This window comes from Rhinatrema bivittatum, chromosome 3, assembly GCF_901001135.1.
Source record: "Rhinatrema bivittatum chromosome 3, aRhiBiv1.1, whole genome shotgun sequence".
Lineage (NCBI taxonomy): Eukaryota > Metazoa > Chordata > Amphibia > Gymnophiona > Rhinatrematidae > Rhinatrema > Rhinatrema bivittatum.
The window spans coordinates 87448925-87470175 of NC_042617.1; the positions used below are offsets into that span (position 1 = coordinate 87448925).

The window sequence follows — 21251 nt, forward strand, 5'->3', positions numbered from 1 at the left end:
AAGCTTCTTCAGGGGAACCTAACTCCCAGGTGAGATCCCAAAAAGTCTCTCCCATGAAGATTCCAAATGCAATTGACTTGCTGGTGTTACTATTGAATCCAAGAATGATCAGGCATTTGATTTCCATATCAGTTGTAGCAAAACAGGATTTCACTGAGACATCCAATCAGAATGCATTCAAATAAATGTCAGATAACTATACATTAGCAATATTATTCAAAATCCCCACCACTCTTAATATACACCGATTAGCGACGCAACCATTATATGACCTTCATACTAGGCATCATTGTGTGGCAACACATGCCTTGTTTCACTCTGCCTTATTTATAATCATTGGTCAGTCCTTAATTTTTCAAATTTTTTTGTGCTTGAAACATAAAGTGCTCCGTGAATTTAAAACTGTTTCATCAAACGTTAACTTTTCCAAATTCTCCAATAAGCATGATATAATTACTTAGCTTGTCATCTTTTTTGGAATTTGTAGTCCAAAGTTCTTCACATCCGAAGGTTTTTAGCAATGTGTCATATCTTCACATTGCTATACTGTGTCCGTGCCCGGGCACGGACACAGTATAGCAATGTGTATAGCAATGTGAAGATATGACACATTGCTAAAAACCTTCGGATGTGAAGAACTTTGGACTACAAATTCCAAAAAAGATGACAAGCTAAGTAATTCTATCATGCTTATTGGAGAATTTGGAAAAGTTAACGTTTGATGAAACAGTTTTAAATTCACGGAGCACTTTATGTTTCAAGCACAAAAAAATTTGAAAAATTAAGGACTGACCAATGATTATAAATAAGGCAGAGTGAAACAAGGCATGTGTTGCCGCACAATGATGCCTAGTATGAAGGTCATATAATGGTTGCGTCGCTAATCGGTGTATATTAAGAGTGGTGGGGATTTTGAATAATATTGCTAGTGACGATTGATTCCCAACTCGAACAGAAATTGGGTGCCGAAGGGGGTTTAATTGTTTGCACAGATAACTATACATTACATAACTCCCAGTGAGCACAATAGTTGTTTCCATTCATGTATGTAAAACATTTGGAACAAATTCTTCTCATAGGGATTAATGTCAGGGAGGTTACATCTTTCAATAATCTATCATATATTGATGCAAGAAAAGCAACCATTTAATTGTTCAATGTGGCAAAACCACCATTAATTAAAATATATGATGAATTATTGAAAGATGTAACCCCCCTATGAAGCTACAGGATATAAGATTTTTAAATAAATAAATAAGTTAGTAGCTGCTCTAACAACTATTGTATGGACCATATTCTTCAGATTTTGACAGTATTATTTTTGTTTCCTTAAAAACATTTTATTGAAAAAAAAAATAACTACAGCATTCACACTTTCCAAATATACCACATCCACAAGGAGAAGTACCCTAAGCATCTGTATAAACAGTGTGTTTTAGTATACTGCTTGGACAACTCATACAAAGAAAAATTATCTATCTATATCTTTCAGGTGATACTAAAGTTACTCCAGATGCTTCAAGTGATCACTTGAAACAGAGTTATGGGTAAGACCCAGAAACTTGTATTAATATTTCTACAGGGAAAATCCTGATGCAACAGGTCTCCTAGTTCTGCTGCAATAAAGTAATTTAAAAGGTGAGTACTGCTGTACATTTTACTCTATTAAAGATTCTATGTGAATCCTATTAAAAACACTGTTAGAATCTATGCCATCTAACATGGAGTCATAACTATGAGCCCCTGAAAGCAAAGTGCTTTACTGAGGCAACTGTCCCTTCTACACAAATAGAAACTGGAGGACTAAGAAGCATAGTTGTCTTCTGATGAGCAAAATAAAGGAATATTTGATGTCCCAAAACCTGCATTTACTGATAAGTAAATTAATAGCTGTGAGTGAGAACAGAATGTGTATTCTGTAGTCTTATAGAAGAAGGGTCCTCAAAGGAAAAGAAAGATAAAAAGAGAAAGAGTGAAGCTTGTACTTTGAATTGCTGCTGAGTGACATCATGTCTGTCTGGCCGCAGGAACTCTAATACTAAGGGTATGATATCCCGGCAGCAGAAGTTGTAGGTTCCTAGAGCAGTGAAGAATGCTTGCTGAGCTTTATTTCTGACCTAGAAGAGATAACATATGCAAAACGATAAGACACACTTCATTGTACACAAATAAACCTTTATTCCGACACACATGGGAAGTAATGTCCTTAACTACAAGGCACTGGGTAGAACAAGAACTTATAGAAATGGTTCCTCATAGAAACTGACTTTTTTTTTAAATTAAAAGGACCCGACTATAAAAGTAATTAAGCATTCTACATTACCGAAAGGAAAATTAGTTCTTACCTGATAATTTTCGTTCCTGTAGTACCAAGGATCAGTCCAGACAGTGGGTTATGTCCCTTATCCAGCAGGTGGAGACAGACCAGAATTGTGAGGATGTCCCTTTAAGGGAAGAACCTGTACACTAACCCCTTCAGTATAATGACTGTCAAAGCATAAAAACAAAGAACCCAAACTATGGTCAAGCAAGTAACAGTAAAGCTCAACGGAGCAACAATAGAACCCATGGAACCTATACGCTCTTGAATATACTTGGTATGGGCAGAAAACCAAGAATTCCGGTGTAATTGCTCAGTAATCTTACTCCATGCCTATTTGAGAAACTGTGAACCTACAATAAAAGCTTCGAGAGGACAGACAAAATGACAAACAGGGAAGGGAGTCTGGACTGATCCTTGGTACTACAGGAACGAAAATTATCAGGTAAGAACTAATTTTCCTTTCCCTGTACGTACCAGGATCTGTCCAGACAGTGGGATGTACCAAAGCTTCCCTAAACCGGATGGGACCGAGACAGTCCCGCTCGAAGCACTTTCCGCCCAAAGGAACCGAACACCGGAGCGTGAACATCCAGACGATAGTGTCGAACAAAAGTATGCAAGGATGTCCAAGTGGCGGCCCTACAAATTTCCTGCGGAGAAACAGCTTGACTCTCCGCCCAAGAAGTAGCCTGAGAGCGAAGAGAATGAGCTTTCAAACCCTCAGGAATGGGGCGACCTTGACAGAGATAGGCCGAAGAGATCGCCTCCTTCAACCACCGGGCAATAGTGGTTTTAGAAGCTTGCTTACCACTGTTAGGACCACTCCAGAGTACAAAGAGATGGTCCGAGAGACGGAAGTCATTAGTAACCTTAAGATAGCGAAGCAGGACCCTTTTAACATCCAACCAACGGAGATCCCCACCAGTGGGGCCCGCAAGTTCCACCTCAGAAAATGCTGGGAGCTCTACAGACTGATTGACGTGGAAGGAGGTAATCACCTTGGGCAAAAAGGAGGGCACAGTCTTGAGAGATACCCCAGAATCGGAGAATCGCAGGAAGGGCTCCCGGCAAGACAACGCCTGGATTTCAGAAATTCGCCGCGCAGAAGAGATAGAGACCAAGAAGACGGTCTTAAGCGTAAGATCCTTGAGCGTAGCGAGTCGTAGAGGTTCGAAAGGAGCCACACAGAGCGCCCGAAGGACCAGATTGAGACTCCACGACGGACAAGTGGCTCGAGATGGAGGACGAAGGTGTCGAACACCCCTGAGAAACCGAACCACGTCGGGATGACTCGCAAGAGGGTGACCGTCCACGGGCCCTAGGAGAGAGCCAAGCGCCGAGACCTGAACGCGGAGCGAGCTGAACGAGAGGCCCTTAGAAAGACCCTTCTGGAGGAAAGAAAGAATTGTTGGGACCGAAGCAGAACGGACAGAGGAGCCTGATTCAGCACAAACAGACTCAAAAACCTTCCAGACCCGTATGTAGGCCAGGGAAGTAGATTGCTTCCGCGCTCAAAGGAGGGTGGAAATAACCTCTTCTCTATAACCCTTGCGCCTCAGGCGTCGCCGTTCAAAAGCCAGGCCGCTAGACAAAAGCGATCGGCCTGGTCGAAAAATACAGGTCCCTGCCGGAGAAGACGAGGTAGGTGACCGAGACGCAAGGGCCCGTCCGACGCCAGATTGACAAGATCCGCGAACCACGGTCATCGCGGCCACTCGGGAACTACGAGAATGACCGGACCCCGGTGGAGCTCGATTCTTCTGAGAACTTTCCCCACCAGAGGCCACGGAGGGAACACGTACAGGAGTACGCCCGACGGCCAGGACAGAGCTAGCGCGTCCATGCCCTCCGAACCGTGCTCCCTCCAGCGGCTGAAGAACCGATTGGCCTTGGCATTGCGTAGAGTCGCCATGAGATCGAGGTGAGGAGGACCCCACCTAGTCACTATCAAAGCCATGGCCGCCTCCGAGAGTTCCCACTCTCCCGGATCGAGGACTTGCCGGCTGAGGAAATCCGCTTGAATGTTCTTCTTGCCCGCAATGTGGGAGGCCGCTAGGCATTGCAGATGAAGTTCCGCCCAGGAGAGGAGAAGACTCGCTTCCAGAGCTACCAGAGGGCTCGAGTGCCCCCCTGGCGGTTGATGTAAGACACAGCGGTGGAGTTGTCGGAGAGTACCCTCACCGCCTTGCCGCAGAGGAGGGGAAGGAACTCCTGAAGGGCCAGGCACACCGCCAAGGTCTCCAGACGATTGATGTGCCAGCGAGATTGAGCCGGATTCCAGACGCCCTGAAAAGACTGGGAGAGGCAAACCGCACCCCAACCCGAAAGGCTGGCATCCGTGGTGACTATCGTCCACTGCGGAGCTTCGAGAGGCATCCCCCGAAGGAGATGCGGTAGGTAGAGCCACCACTGCAAATCGTCGACTGTAGAGGCGGAGAGTGGAAGGACCATCTGGAACTGCTCCGACACCGGCTTCCAGCGTGACAGCAAAGCTTTCTGCAACGGTCGCATATGAGCAAAAGCCCAAGGGACAAGATCTATGGTGGAGGCCATGGAACCCAGGACCTGCAGGTAGTCCCAGGCCGTGGGAAAAGGCAGAGCCACCAGGTTTCGGATCTGGGCGATCAACTTGACAGCTCGTGCGAGGGGTAAGGATACCTTGCCTGCATGGGTGTCGAAGTGGGCCCCCAAGAACTCTAACTTCTGGGAAGGCTGAAGGTTGCTTTTGGCAAAGTTTACTATCCACCCGAGGGAGGAGAGAAGAGCTAACACTCGATCCACTGCCTGTTGACAGGAAGCCGCCGACTTGGCTCTGATGAGCCAATCGTCTAGATAAGGATGGACAAGGATCCCTTCCCGGCGCAACGCCGCCGCGACCACCACCATGACCTTCGTGAAAGTACGAGGCGCCGTTGCAAGACCGAAGGGAAGTGCCCGAAACTGGAAATCGCGATTGAGGACGTGAAACCGGAGATACCTCTGGTAGTCACGGTGGATGGGGATGTGAAAATATGCCTCCGCGAGATCGAGAGAGGCAAGAAACTCTCCTGGACGGACCGCCGCTATAACTGTACGAAGGGTTTCCATACGGAAGTGGGGAACCTTCAGGGCGCGATTGACCCGCTTGAGGTCCAGAATCGGGCAGAAGGACCCGTCCTTTTTGGGAACGATGAAGTAAATAGAATACTGGCTGGCGCCAAGCTCTCTCTCCGGAACCGGGACCACCGCCCCCAGATCCAGGAGCCTGGCCAGCGTCTGTTCTACTGCGGCCCTCTTGGACTGCCTGCACGGCGAGAAGAGGAACAGATCCGGAAGGGTGCAGACAATCTCGGGGGCGTAGCCATCCCTGATAATGTCGAGGACCCACTGGTCCGACGTAATTTTGACCCATTCCTCGAGAAATAAGGATAGGCGGCCGCCGAGGTAAGAAACCGAGGAATGAGTCAACTGACCTTCATTGGGCGGAGGATTTGGGAGCGGTACGCGCAGGCTGTCCCTCCCAAAAAGGTCGGCGCCCGCGAAAGGACTGCAACCAGGACTGAGCCCGGGAGGAGCCTCGTGAAGAACCACCCAACCCCCGAGAAGTAAAACGACGTTGGCCCCGGAAGCAAGAACGCATTGGCGCGGAGGGGCGCGAAGGCTAGGGGCGGTCCTCCGGGAGCTTATGGACCTTGTCTTTCACTAAGGATTCCATAAGTTTCTCAAGATCCTCCCCAAACAACATTTTACCTTTAAAAGGCAGGGTACCCAGTCGAGCTTTAGAAGATTGATCAGCCGACCAGTTACGAAGCCAGAGGAGTCTCCGGGCCGATACCGCCGAGGCCATCGCCTTCGATTGAACCCGGACCAGGTCATAAAACGTGTCAGCCGCGTATGCTATGACAGCCTCCAAACGCTCCGCCTGTTCCGCCTCTGCCGACGGAAGAGCCTGTGCACCAAGGAGCTGTTGAACCCATCGGAGGCCCGCACGCAGCATGAGACTACTGCAGCAAGTAGCCCGGACCCCCAAAGCTAATGATTCATGGATGCGCTTAAGATGTGACTCCAACTTACGGTCCTGCGGATCCTTGAGGGCCGTAGACCCTTCGACCGGGATCGTAGTGTGTTTAGTGACCGCGGAGACATAAGAATCAACCGCGGGGTACCGTAACAGGTCCAAGCCTTCCTCAGGAAGGGGATACAGTTTCTCCATGGCGTGTCCCACCCTGAGAGCCCCATCAGGTGCCTCCCACTCCCGTAAAATTAAAAGCTTCAGCATAGGGTGAAAGGGAAACGCCATGGCTGGGGCACTAAGCCCCACTAGGACCGGATCCATATTCTTGGGCAGGGAGTCCAGTAAATTATCTACCGAGGGACCCTCCAGACCTAATTCCTGTAGGACGAAGGGGATAAGAGGCCCCAGCTCCTCCCTGCGGAACAAACGAAGAAATCTGGAGTCATCTCCCTCCAGCGGGGAGGGATCCAAAGGATCTGGGGAGGGATCTGGGTCCGGAGAAACCGGAACCGTAAGAGGATCTGGTAGAGGAGCCACCCCGGGGACCACCCGGACCCTAAACGGCCCCTGGCGTTCCGCAGCCGGGCTAGTAGTCAACGGCGAGGAACGGGGCATTTTTGCAGGGGGAGGGTCAGGGAGGGGGGGTTCCTGCTCCTCATGCAAGCTAGCTAAATAAGATTTATGCATGAGGAGAACAAATACAGCTGAAAAAGGGACCCTGGAAAAACGGGACGTGGGGGTCGAGGGGGGGGGGGGGGGTCGAGGGAGAGGTGTACTCACCTCCTGGGGGTCCACAGGGCTCAAATCGGGGGGAAATCACACAAATCTGGCCCCCCAGCCCCAGGCAGCTCCAAAATCGGAGCCGTTGTAAAATCCAACATGGCCGCCACTGAAGAATTCTGCCGGTTTAAAAATGGCCTGGCCAAGCCTGGGGGAGTCGATCCCCGGGCTAAATTTGTCCTCTCAGCCGAGGAGGGACCTTCCCCACCTGGCAGGCAAGCAGGGCAAAGACCCTGCCGCGAAAAACGGGAGTAAAAAAGCCCACATGCAAGACAAACTGCTTGTCTGGGCATAGCCCAAGTGTGCTGAGAAAAAAACAAGTTGAAAAAAAAAAAAAGTAAAAACTCTTAAAGTGACAGCCTCAGCACCAGGAGAGAGAAGGGAGACCCTGCTGACTCCTGCCTGTCTGACTGCCGGATTAAAGCCTGAGGACCAGAAAAGGGCCAAAAAAGTTTTTAAAAGTAATAAAAATTCTGGTCAACTGCTGCAGAAGTCAGAGGTATTTGAATACCTGCGACTTCGGAACTTTGGTACCTTTTGAACTAATTTTTAAACTGATTTCTTTAAATCAGTAGTGACTGAGCGCAGCAGCGGGTCTAAAACCCTCTTGGCAGCCAGAAAAGGGGAGCGAGTCCCAGAGGGAGACGGTCCCACACCTGGAAGGTAACCCGGACTCAGACTATGCAGCGCAAAAGGGGCAAATAGCCCCGTGAGTCCGGCAAGAGCGAGAAGACGAAGTCGTCTCCTAAGAAAAAAGAAAAAGACACTAGGGATCAAAAAAACCCCAGAAATATAACTTTTCTGAAGTACTTGCTTGAATCTAAGAAGGAATAGAAAAGGCTGACAAGCCAGAGACAGAGAGCCGAAGGGGAGCTGTTGCACCTGCTGGGAGACAGACGAATACTGAAGGGGTTAGTGTACAGGTTCTTCCCTTAAAGGGACATCCTCACAATTCTGGTCTGTCTCCACCTGCTGGATAAGGGACATAACCCACTGTCTGGACTGATCCTGGTACGTACAGGGAATGATATTTTAAATACTGAAAACCAAATAACCTTATGGCAAGAATCTAGTATTGAATAAAATAAGATCAAAAAAACCTCTGTAAGCTTTTCCACATACTTAAACTAGATCATCAATGACTTCTTAGTTATTACAAGAGAAAAGAAAAACTACTTACTAAATTTTGTTCTACACATAATCTTTTTCTCCAAAGATATGCCATGTGTGGAGCAGTAGCTATTGAAATATACCATTTCAACTCAATCAAAGCTAACCAGTCCCAGAAATGTTTTTGTTGAGACACTATGCCAACGTGATTTATACTGTCATATCAGTTCACTCACACCGGATGACTAAGAAAAACACAGAGAGAAAATAGGAGGGACATGAAAGCAAAGAAAACAGATATCAAGTATCCACTATTGGGTTTACCTGGACAAATGAGAAAGAAAAAAAGGAAAGCAAGCTTACTGTCAACTACAACCTAAGGAGGTAATTTTCAGAAGGATTTACTATACACTTAAAACTGGGTTTTACACATGTAAATGTACTTTACACATGTAAGTGGGCTTTTGAAAACAGCTACACTATGTCATTGAATTATCATAGGTTTTACTCGTGTTAAGTGCACTTAACACGGATAAATGGACTTTTGAAATTTGCTATGATTATATGTTACATTTATGCATATAACTCCTTTGAAAATTACCTTCTAAGAATCTAAAGCAACTGTTTACAAAATGTGTTGGCCTTGGAACTGATTCATTAGTACCATGACCAACCTTGCTTTGCCAGTGCCCAATGCCCCATGTAAGGGTTTATGTCAGGTAAGAGAGAACAGCTGCATCTGTCCTGATAATTGGGCTTGAGACATTAAAAAGGTCCTTGTGGAAATATGGGTCAGAGAACAAATGCACTGATTACTGTACTTACTGTGCTTCATATTAGTCAAAAGATAGTTTGTGATCTTGTCAATGAACCACTAAAAGCCCACATTTAGAGGTTTTCAATCTACTGAAGACCAAAGCAAAGAAATGCTTATGCTTAGACTCTGGCTTTCATGTCTATGTTGACGTCAATTACAAATGAGAGCATGGATTCCTAGTAAAAAGGGAACAGGGTTTTGATCTCCCTCATGCTGGATTGTAACCACATACTTAACAGACTGATTACTGCAAGCAAACAAGCTACCTCTCTAACTAAGATGACTTGGGAGGATAGGTAGAACAGAGAGGGCATGATGTAACCATAATGCTTAAACTTGCTATTATCTATAAACCAAGAAACACACTGAAGGCATTATAGCTGGCACAAAGGAACTCCAAAAGTGCTTGGATATGACCTGTCTCTTTATAAGCCGAAGCAGCACAAAAGGAGATTCTAGACAGTTATGCAGAAGAAACAATATTTTAATCAGAAAATAGTTTTAGAATGGTAGTACAAAACCGGTACCATGGGAGTGGTAAGTTTATTTTCCTTGTAACATGCTTTGTTGTCTTTGATAAGAAGCATGAAATCAAATTTTATTAAATGAATACACGGATAGAGGTGACTAATACCACACGCAGCGTCAAAGGCCATAGTTGCCAAATAAACACAGCAAAGTTTTGACTGTTCCTTTAGGCTTCTTCGGTATGGACAGCAATGTTAGAGTAGACTTGGGATAGAATTTATACAAAAGGAAAAACAGTATCGTGTAGAAAAAGATTTCTGATGGCAGGGAATTTGGATCCATGCGGCCAGCTGTGGTGCAGACAGTTTCACTAGTTTTCACCCAGGAATTTATGAGCAGTGGAAGTTAAATGGTTCCCCAGAATGCTTTGGGAACTTTAATCTCAATTCCTTTGCCCAGACTCCTAATGCATGGAAGAGCAAAATAACTCAATGAAAATTTTGGTGACAAATGCAATGGCAACCAACACGTGCAATTCTTGCACATGTCAATTTTACAAAGCAATACATAGCACAGAGCTCAAGTAGCTGTACTGGCCCTGGAGAAAATTGGTGTCTTTGTAGGTTTCTGAGACTTCTTTAAAAAAAAAAAAAACCTACAAAAGACATTGTTATACATGAGCTTTGCAGATCACACATGTACCTTCTTTAGCAACATGGAAAGATAAGCCAAACAAAAATCCAAAGTAGCGTCTGCGATTCAAACAATAGAAGCAGAGGTCATTCCTGGCCCAACTAAGAATCTTTCTGCTGCTACTGATTACATTCTACATAAAATCCTGAAACTCAGGGGGCTCAGCTAAAGAGGTCAAAATATGGGAGCTGTAAAAGATGAACAGAAAATCTGAGCTTAATGTCAAGAAAAAAATACTAACTTTAGGGGAAACTTTGACTATGAAATGAACATCTTCTCAAAGATGTTTCTTCAGAAAAAAGTAATGAGGTCAATATTCAAAGACCCACTGAGCTGGCTAGATACCTTTAAATATTGACTTCGCTAACATGAGAGAGAACTGATCTACTCAATGAAGTAGAAATGAACTAAAGTAGAAGTGACACATGCAGACTCTGCATGATTGCGCCCGCAGTGCACCAATCAGCACTAAAAACTTACATTTCAAAAGCTTCTCTTCCACATACGGCACATGCACTCTAGACCATGCACAGATAAACTACGAATTTAAGGAAAAAGACCTAACCTGACCATATGAACTCGTAGACAAACGCAGTAGGTCTCTTATCAGGTCTTGATGTATCTTTTTATATTCACAGCCTTCAACAGTCAATGTCCTCAGCTACAACAGACAGATACAACATTTTCTAAGTAATAATCCTGTTCATTAAATATGATGAATGCCAAAATATTTGCATCCCCTACTGTTGGTTACAAAGAGAATAAAGGAATCATACCTCATGCTGCAGCATAACTCTGTCAATCAGCAAAGCCCGGATGTGCTGTTTCTTTCCTTGAAGCTACAAGAAAAATCAAACTTCAGAAAGAGAATCAGGGAGGGATCTATTTTAAATCACATTACACTCGTGTATACTGAATTATGAGCCTTTTTTCTAATTTAGAGATAATACCAGTGGAATAGAAAGGTGTAGCAGAACAGTAGACTGCTGCTTCAAAATACTGAGTTTCCAAGAAAATGAACTTCGGCAAGGTCAAACGTATTCCATTTAGTTTAGAAACAATTGGGGCAATGTTGAAAACTTTTTACACAGGAAAATGAATTTACCTATTTAAAAAGACCCTTGGAAAACAGCACCCCCACCCCCATCAGTTGAAGATATTTCACAGCCCACATAAACTTGCATTAAAAAAAAAAAAAAAAAGGAGAGGAGATAGGTCAGAAGGGTGGAAGCACGCACAGATTTCATTTTCAGATCTCTGCCCATAGCTTCTGGTGTGTACTTTAATCTATACCCATGCAGGTCCAAAGTACGTCAGTACAAAAGTACCTGTGTCTTCCGTTCCACACAAATTGTCAAAGGAGTTTCTTTTTGAAAATTCGCCTGCAGGTCCAAAGGAACAAGGTACCCATGGACTTGCAAGCTGCACAAGGGCATTATCACCTCTTTTTTCTTACTGGTTATGCCTCTCTCTGTGCAGCCCAGCATTCTTCTGGCTCTAGCTATCGCCTTGTCACATTGCTTCGCCGCCTTCAGATCACCAGATACTATCACACCAAGGTCCCTCTCCTAGTCCATGCGCATTTCCGCACCGCAGATACATGACTCCGCACTTCTTGGCATTGAATCCTAGCTGCCAAATCAACCACTCTTCAAGTTTTCTTAAATCACTTTTCATTCTCTCTGCTCCTTCAGACATGTCCAACTCTGTTGCAGATCTTAGCATCATCCGCAAATAGACAAACTTTACGTTCTATCCCTTCCACCAGGTCACTCACAAAGATTTTGAACAGAACTGATCCCAAAACTGATCCCTGTGGCACTCTACTTAACACCGTTCTTTCTTCAGAGTAGGTTCCATTTACCATTACATGCTGTCTCATGTCAGTCAACCAGCTTTGAGATGCACATTCTCAAAGCTGACATATTCCAATTACCAAACTGAAATATTTCCTAACTTTTTTGCTTGGACATTTTTTTTTCTAATCACTTTGGTCCCATTCTCTTTTTCCACTTTCTCCTTTTCGGTCTTCTTCTAACTCCTTTATCAAGTTCTCCTTTCTATTTCTTCTGGACCCTATCCTAGGACTTCAAGGCTAGCTTTAAGCTGAGCTTACTCATACCAAAGAGGTGGAAATTGAACTTTGCCTACCAGACCTTAAATGCTCTCAGCAAGGTCTTAGCACAAAAGCTGCACAGAGATGACAATACCAGTGCCCAAACACTTATAGTACTCAGCATGATAAACTGTGAGTGACATCTGTGAGTACTTCATGCACCTTTTCAAGCCACTGGCTTGCTTCTCAGATATGGTGGAAAAAATGAACACACAAAGGGCCGGATTTTAAAAGGGTTATGCGCATAAGGTATGCGCATAACCCTTTTAAAAAACCCCTGCGCGTGCCGAGCCTATTTTGCATAGGCTCGGCTGCGCGCGCAAGCCCCGGGACGCATGTAAGTCCCGGAGGCAGTAGTAACTTTTCTGATAAAGGTGGGGGGGGGGTCCTAGATAGGGCCGGGAGGGTGGGTTATGTGTGGGTTAGGTAGGGGAAGGTGCAGGGGGGTGGAAGGAAAGTTCCCTCAGAGGCCGCTCCAATTTCGGAGCGGCCTCGGAGGGAACGGGCAGCGCGATAGGGCTCGGCGCGTGCAAGTTGCACAAATGTGCACCCCCTTGCACGCGCCGACCCTGGATTTTATAAGATACGCGCGTATCTTATAAAATCCAGTGTACTTTTGTTTGCGCCTGACGCGCACTCTCTTTTAAAATGTACCCCAGTGTATTTATTTAATTTGATTTATCTCTTGCTAGTCCAGTGATATCTCACAGCAAGCTACAACAAAAATATAAAACAATAAAACCAGATCCTATCCTTCTCTTTACAGTAACTCTGCATACATGCCTGCCATTGCACCATTAGTTTGTAGAAAAATCCAGGGTTTTAACTTTTTCTAAAATACAAGGTAATTTGTCTCCCATCTGAAGTCTAAAGGCAAATTGCTCCAAAGCAAAGGTGTGGCTATACAAAAAGCCATGGCTCTAAACCAGACTCGATGCAAGAAGAAATATTCATAGCAAAAATATACTGAGGAGTTTTGCAGTTGGGCAACAAATATCCAATGCAGATCCATGAAAAACTCCAGCAACGTGAGCAATAGAAAGAACAAACTCACTGGATGATGAAGAGATGGTGGAACATGAAAAGAACTTTCAAATATTTGATGGACATCAGTAAGGCATGGGAAGGTAACATTTTCCACAAAAGAAGAAATTTGATAAGTAATAATGTTACACTGCACAGAAGAAAAGGAAGAGAATGTATATGAGTCTTTTTTTTTTTTTTTTTTTTTACACTGAGTTGATGGCTGATGCCTAGAGCAACCTATTGCCAGAGGTAGTGGCAACTAAAACCTTAGGGGTACATTTTAAGAAACAGCACGCGCGCATACTTTTGTTCGGGGTTGGCGTGCGCAAGGGGGTGCACATTTGTGCTGAGCCCTGCGCGTGCTGCCCATTCCCTCCCAGGCCGCTCCAAAATCGGAGCGGCCTCAGAGGGAACTTTCCTTCCGCCTCCCTCCACCTTCCCCTCCCCTATCTAAACCCCCCCTACCTTTGTCGCAGAAGTTACGCCTGCTCGAAGCAGGTGTAACTTTGCGCAAGTGGGGCCGGCTGCCGCGCGCCATGTTTCGGTACAGGGGCGGAACACGTTGTCAGGCTTGCTGATGCGGCTTTTACAACAGTTATTTGTACGGTTAATGAGTTACCCCTTTGGATTGATGGAGAGGGAGGTTTAAATATTGAGTTGTCTGTTTCCTTTTGTTCATTATTATATTATTAAAATCTTAAACATGTTAAAATATGCATTTGTTATTCTAATAAAACTCTTCTGAAGCTGAAAAAACCGTTGATCCAAGAACTGTTTTATTTTTTGCATATATAGCCAAGTTAAAATAGTTATTTCTTTACATACAGTACTTTTCCCTTATAATCCACTAGGTAGGGGGAAAAAACCCCTTACCTTTGCAAATTTATTTGTAGTCTTGCAAGTATGTCATGTGATAGTGAAATTATTAACCATAAAATCAAAGCCCTTTAACTAGGCAAGATTTTCAAAAGTAAAACGCTGGAAAAAAAATGACATTTTTTTCTTTAAACATAAAGTCCACAAAAAACTGACCCTATTCTCCATTGATTTCTTGACAAGGGTAAAGCTCTTCCACCTCGAGTCAAATTCGTGCTTGTGAGACCCTTGGAAATGCAGAAGATCACTAATAATCTGCAGAAAAATAATACACACATTACATGCACAGCCAACAGAATGAAGAGTAAAAGGATGCACATTGCAAATGAAAGCTGTACCTTTATGATTAGAAACAAAGATTTTGTGTCATCCTCTGAGTTGTCAAGTATGTAATCTGTCACAGAGAAAGGGGAAAAGTAGCCATTAACACAAATGAGTACATTATGTTCTTTATTAATTCATTAATCTTAGAACTTTACTTAAAACATTTTGTCGCTGTAATAAAACACACTAACATTATTAAAACTGGCACCAGAGATGACAATTCTAGCATCTTTTATATTTTATCCCATATACTATTCTAGGCCATAGCTAACAGAGTCATTTTTCAAAGAGCTGTGCTCTGAAATAAATCCTTCCCTACATAAGAAGTAATCTCACTAAACATACTTACGCAGGAGCTTCCTTATGACTTTAGCCATTATTTCTCTATAGTTTTCCCTTAAGCGATCTATGGAAAAATAAATTAGGAACAACTTACTGGGAGGAAAATGGTAACAAATATCCAGAGCATGGACAAGCAATGACACAAATAGTTTTATAATTAAGTCAAGAACCATGGATATGTCTTGAGGGAGTTGATGTTGAAGCAGGAGCTGCTGAGAGTGGGACTTGGCACTGGCTAAACATTTGGAGGTCTGTAACTTGCTTAACTATATATTTATGCTTGGAAAGTTAGTTTGCTTAATTGTGACCTTGTAGATTATTTCTGTTTGAGCATGTGATAGAGTTGTTTCCTTGTTTGTTGGTGACAAGAATGAGAAGCATCCGGGAGAATGAGAATTACATCGATGAAATACCTATCAAGTCATCAAAGATGGAAAACAAACAGAGAGGAAGGTGAAACTAGACCACAAAATGACAGCTGGACCCAGACTACTACAGCCACTAAACCCTACACACATAGTCTTCTATTTTCCTCAAAATATAGAACAGATATACAGCCCTGAAAGTAGAGAAGGATAAACAATTCTATAATAAGGAGGAACTGAAACTTGCAAATCCAAAAACAAAAGGTTCAACTAGCAGGCAGAGAGAAGCGATGGTGTCCATCTGCCAACCAGATACATTATCCTGGGAAGTGTGCTGTGTCTGCCAGATGCCAAAATCCAAGACATTCTGGAGATATTAACAAAAAATCCACAAGCTAAAATTCTACCAACTACCATCTGATGCTTCAAATATGCTGGCATGTATGATACTACTAGATATCACACAGATCATATAAAAAATGACTTTATGGTTCTAAGAGAGAGGGAAAAGCAGATAGGTGCACAGGCGATATTTTCCTCAGTCCTCCCAGCCAAGGATAAAGGTCCAGGCAGGAAGCTCGTGCTCTGAAGATGAATGAATGGCTGCATAAATGATTTTGACAATTGTTTCATCTTCCTGGACCATGGGATGTTGTTTCAAAGCAGCTGAGTAGAGATGGGGGTTCACCTTTTGAAGAAGAAGTGCAGTATCTTTCAGAATAGACTAGCAAATCTACTGAGGAGGGCTTTAAACTAAGATTGTTGAGGGTGGTTGAACAAAGCCCTAAACTAAGTAAAACGATTCAGGTAACTGAATCCGGTGTCATATTGTTCCAACAGTTCGATCCAGCTATGGTTATCGCATGCTTCCTAGTTGACTCAAGAGTGGTGGTTTTATGTGTGGGGGTGTGTAGGGTGGCTGCATGTTGTGTTCTAGGGGTTCTGGAGTGTTTGTGGAAGTAAAGTTCATTATTGAACCATGTCATGTTTTCATTGTGTAGGGTCTTGTGTATTAGAGATAAGGTTTTGAACATGATTCTCTGCGCAATGGGGAGCCAGTGCAGATCTCTGAGTATGGGAGTAATATGTTCCAATTTTCTAGTGTTGGTGAGAATGCGTGCTGCTGCATTCTGAAGCATTTGTAGTGGTAGAATGGTAGGTTTTGGTAGGCCTAGGAGAAGGGCATTACAATAATCAACTTTCAAAAAAATGAGGGATTGCAGTACAGTATGGAAATTGTGTTGGTAGAGTAATGGTCTTAATTTTTTTATTTTTTTTATTTTTTAGAGTGTGTAGTTTGAAGAACCCATCTTTAATAATGTTGTCGATATGTTTTTTTTTAAAAGTAAGGTGGTTGTCTAATGTGACTCCAAGGTTTTTAACAGTGTTAGTGAAGTCAGGAGAAGTGAGTGATGTGTGAGTGGCAGCAATTGTGTTTTTGTGATTCTGTGGGGAAATGACCATAAGTTCTGTTTTATCGGAGTTAATGGCCAGATTGATGCTAGTAAGGAGGTTACTAATGGCGGTGAGGGCAGTATCCCATGTTTTAAGGGCATCATTAAGGGAGTCAGTGATGGGGATGATAATTTGTACATCATCTGCATTGATGAAGTACATAAGGCCAAGTTCTGTCAGTAGGTGACAAAGAGGGAGGATATAAATATTAAAGAAAGAGAGTAGAGGAGAGGGCAGATCCTTGTGGTACTCCGTGATTTATATTGTATGGTTGCGATTCATGGTTTTCAAAATTGACTTTATATTGCCGTCCTTGTAGGAAAGCTTCAAACCATTGCAGTGGGGTGTTAGATATGCCAATTTCCTTGGCCGTGTAATGAGAATGTTATGATTAATAGTATCGAAGGCCGCAGAAATGTCAAGCATGGCTAGTAGGAAGGATTGACCTTTGTCGAACCCCATAAGTATGGTATTGATAAGAGAGATGAGTAGAGTTTCGGTGCTCATACATTTATGAAAACCATGTTGCAATGGTGAGAGAATTTCAAATTTTTCCAGGTGTTCAGTGAGCTGCGTGTTTACAATTTTTTCAAGGATTTTTGCTATGAAGGGAAGGTTGGAAATAGGTCAGTAGTTGGTTAGGTCAGAGGCATCAGCTTTGGGCTTTTTTAGAATAGGTCTGATGATAGCTTGTTTAAGCGTATTACAGATTTCTCTGGAAGCTAGTGAGCAATTGATAATTTTAGCAATTGAGGGTGCTATGATTTTAGGGATGGAGAGAAGATGTTTGGTGGGTATGGTGTCACTTGGATGTGTGGCAGGTTTCATTTTTTTAATGGTATTTTGAATCTCTAGGGACATGGTGGGTTCGAAGGCATTAAATATAGCAGAGGAATCATGTGGGATGGTTTTGGTCAGGGGATTATTGCCAGGGAACCGTGCCATGATTTTAACTATTTTCTCGTGAAAGTATTTAGCTAAGTTCTCACTTTTGGTTTGGGCATCTTTATTACAGGTGGGAGTAGTGTTGGTTTTAGTCATTTGTGTTACATACGTGAAGAGAGCGTTTGCATTAAATTGCAGGTCATGTATTTTTTTTGCATGGTAATTTTTTTTTGCGTTGAGGGTTTGCTCACGATAGATACATAGGGTTGCTTTGTAAGTATTTCTTTTTGTGAGGGAGGGGTTGTTACGCCAATCTTTTTCCAATTTCCTGAGGGTATGTTTTAGAGCTGTCAGTTCAGGGGTGTATCATGGTTTAAGTGAAGATTTGGAGTGGCCAATTTTTTTAGTGCGAAGGGGGCAAAGGTCATTGGCAATGTTCCCAGTGATATAATACCATGATGTGATTGCTGAGTTGATGTCAGCTAGTTCAAGATTATGAAGTTTTGTTAAATGCAACAGTGAGTTCATCGATAGAACATAATTTCCGGATCTGTATAGTTTTAGGTTCTGGGATTTGGGGTGAGGTGGTTTGTTTAAGGGTGAGGATAGTGTGCAGGAGGTGGTGATCTGACCATGGAACAGCTGTGCTAATAGGGTCACTGGAGATGATGGGTTTGTTAATGAAAATCAGATCTAGAGTATGACCATTTTGATGAGTAGGGTCAGTGAAGATCTGTGTGAAACCAATAGCTTTGAGGGATGATAGAAAGGTTTCACAGGCATTTGATAGTGGGAGGGAGTCTACATGTATATTGAAATCTCCTAAGATGATGGCAGGTTTGTCAATTTCAATGTTCTGGGCGATAGATTCAATTATGGGAGAAGGATTTTTTGTAAGAATGCCAGGGGGAATATATACTAGACAGATCTGCAGGTGAGGAGATTTAAATAACCCAATCTCAAATTTTGGGGCGATTTGCACAGGATGTGAAGTTAACTGCAATTCTTTTTTTGCAGCGAGTAGTAAACCACCTCCTTTTTTCTTAGGTCTTGGGATTGAGTAGATGTCATAAGTGTCATTTGGTAATTGATTAAGTAGGACAGTATCAGTTTCCTTTAACCAGGTCTCAGTTATGGCGCAAATATCTGGCTTATCATCAATGAGTATATTGATGATATATATATATATATGTATATTGAGCATTGCCATTAATATCGAGCCCAAGGTTTCATGCGAAAATGAGTCACCGTCAATGATGGTTGACTCCTTTGTGATCCAGAATGAGACAAAAGGAGCCCTCCATCTTGGGCACAACAAAATAAATGGAATATTGTCCCATACTTCCCTGAGACAGAGGCACTGGGACAACAGCCCTCAGACTGAGGAGCCTTGACAGGGTAAACTCCGCTGCTTGCTTCTTCTGCGGGGAGTGGCAAGGAGATACCATGACACGTCCCAAGGAACACCGCGAAATTCCAACGCATATCTTTCTCCTATCACCTCCAAGAACCACTGATCTGATGTGATTTCGACCCACAACAGATAAAAGAGAGAGAAAGACGTCCCCCTATCTCTGGATTCTGGCGGTGGGTTGGCAAACCTCCATTGTGAGGCTTGGGAGGATCTGCCCCCCCCCCCCCCCCCCGAGCCCGCTCCTCTCTTGGGTTATCTAGGATGAAAGGACTGAGACCTGCCGAAAGGCCGAGTCCTCTGAAAGGTCGATCCTCTCTAGGGATGAAACCACTTGGAACCTCGAAGACGATAACTCATAAAGGGGTACTGCAACTGCTTCTTATTCTCCAGCAAATGAGGAACTGGGGATTCATCCCACTTATTAGCCAGTTTTTCCAAATCACTCCTGAACAAGAGGGAACCTTTAAATGGCAACTTCCTAAGATTAATTTTGAAGGATGCATCAGCCGACCAATTACACTGCCATAATTGATGTCTGGCCGCTATTACCAAAGCCACTCCCCTAGCTGAGGTATGGACCAAATCGCAGCCCACATCTCCTAAAAAAGGCGGCGACAGGTTCCATAACTGCTCTGGAATTCACCCCAGAATCATCAACCTCCTGAGAGAGAAGCAGACAAGAGCGAGCCACCAGAGCACAACAGGAAGCTATCTGCAATGTCAGCGCCACTGCTTCAAATGCTTGCTTGAGAATGGCCTCAATTCTCCTATCACGCACCATCCACAGGGATAGTCGTCCGCTTAGAGACAGCACAGACCAACGCATCCACCTTCGGAAACACAAATGCTCTCTAATCACTGGGTCCTAGGGGTACAGGCCCTCCAAGCCCCCTTTGAAATTTGCCTCTAGGCCCTCTAAGTCCCCTTTGAAATTTGCCTCTGGAGCTTCCCATTCAAGATCAATCAACTCTTGAATAGATTCTATAACAGGGAAAAACAAAGAGGCTTTACGCAAGGAAACCAAAATGGGATTCTTCTTTGGCTCAGACATGGAATCTGTCCCAGGTACTCCCAGCATCTCCAAGGTCTGGGAAATCAGGGCTGGCAGTTCATCCCTATGAAAGAACTACAACATGGTCAGATAAGGTTCTGGAGGAATTTCCCCCTCTTCCATGGGGTCAGAATCTTCCTCATCATCAGTGCCATCCGGGTTCCTGTCTGGAATACCCACAGTTAACTAATGCGTGCTTCTAAGTTTTGATTATTCAAAACTACACGTTAGTCCCGATGGAAAAATTACCCACAAAGAATGCAGTCAAGTCTGTGGGTCATTTTTTCTTAGATAACAATGAAAGCAAAATTATCCATGTTTTGCTTTCATTATTGCTGGAAAACCTGCAGTATACCCATACAGTTTGCAGACACATACGGAGACTGATTGTTACCTTCATGTGTTTAACTTCCTGAGACGCAATACTGCAACTAAACAAAAGGGTCTGTTTATGATTGACTTACCATAGTCAAGACCAGTAAAAAGTTTTGTCTCTTCCAAAGACACCATACTTGGAGCTCTAAATATAAATATGAGAAATAAATGTTAGCTCATGTGTTTATTTTTTTTTTTTAACTGTTTTTATTGGTTTTAAATGCATACATTAAAACAGCTAAAAATAACATTAATATCAGGCTCCAAAAATGGGATATTACTTTACATTCCCATAAACAATGATAAAAATTACTGTCCTCACTGAAGCATTTTGGGCAGTGTTTAGATTGTGTAATCCGCATCTGCTTCGCTTGTAAAGGGGTAATGTAACTCTGCCAAAGAAATCTATAACTAGTTTCACGTAAAAGAACATTTTCTGACACTAGTGGCAAATCCTTAAAACATTTTTCAAATTCAGGACGTGTTAATGAGAATAGGGACCAGTCTGCCCATCTGGAGTGGAGTTGGTCTAGTACACGTTTATCCTCCAACACAATGAGCTCTTTGTAATAGTGAGATGTAGTTGTTTTTTAATTTTTCCCCGTCTGTATTAAGTCACTAAGCCTCTGGGTTTCTACCGTTACCGCTAACTTAGGTTGCAGGGTTCTTATAAAGTGGTGAGCTTGGAGGTAGGCGTAATAATCTGTATTCGGTAGGGCAAAATGGTGTTGAAGCGTTTGAAAAGAGAGAACATCTCTCGTTACCCTATCCGACAGATCTGATATAAAACTAAGACCTTGTATACCCCACCGGTGAAAGGCCCCCTTGCTCTTTCCA

General features: G+C 43.5%; 1 protein-coding gene across 2 annotated transcripts in view; it reads right to left on the reverse strand.

Annotated features, from left to right (window-relative positions):
• PSME4 (proteasome activator subunit 4) overlaps positions 1-21251 on the reverse strand; it is a 389258-nt gene that overhangs the window by 167132 nt on the left and 200875 nt on the right. For both annotated transcript variants that reach the window (XM_029593434.1, XM_029593433.1), the window contains 7 exons: positions 20504-20559; positions 14877-14933; positions 14542-14597; positions 14360-14458; positions 10962-11024; positions 10751-10846; positions 1986-2117 (listed from right to left, as the gene is read on the reverse strand). In XM_029593434.1, the coding sequence (XP_029449294.1) occupies positions 1986-2117; positions 10751-10846; positions 10962-11024; positions 14360-14458; positions 14542-14597; positions 14877-14933; positions 20504-20559 (559 nt within the window). The remainder of the gene's footprint in view (positions 1-1985; positions 2118-10750; positions 10847-10961; positions 11025-14359; positions 14459-14541; positions 14598-14876; positions 14934-20503; positions 20560-21251) is intronic.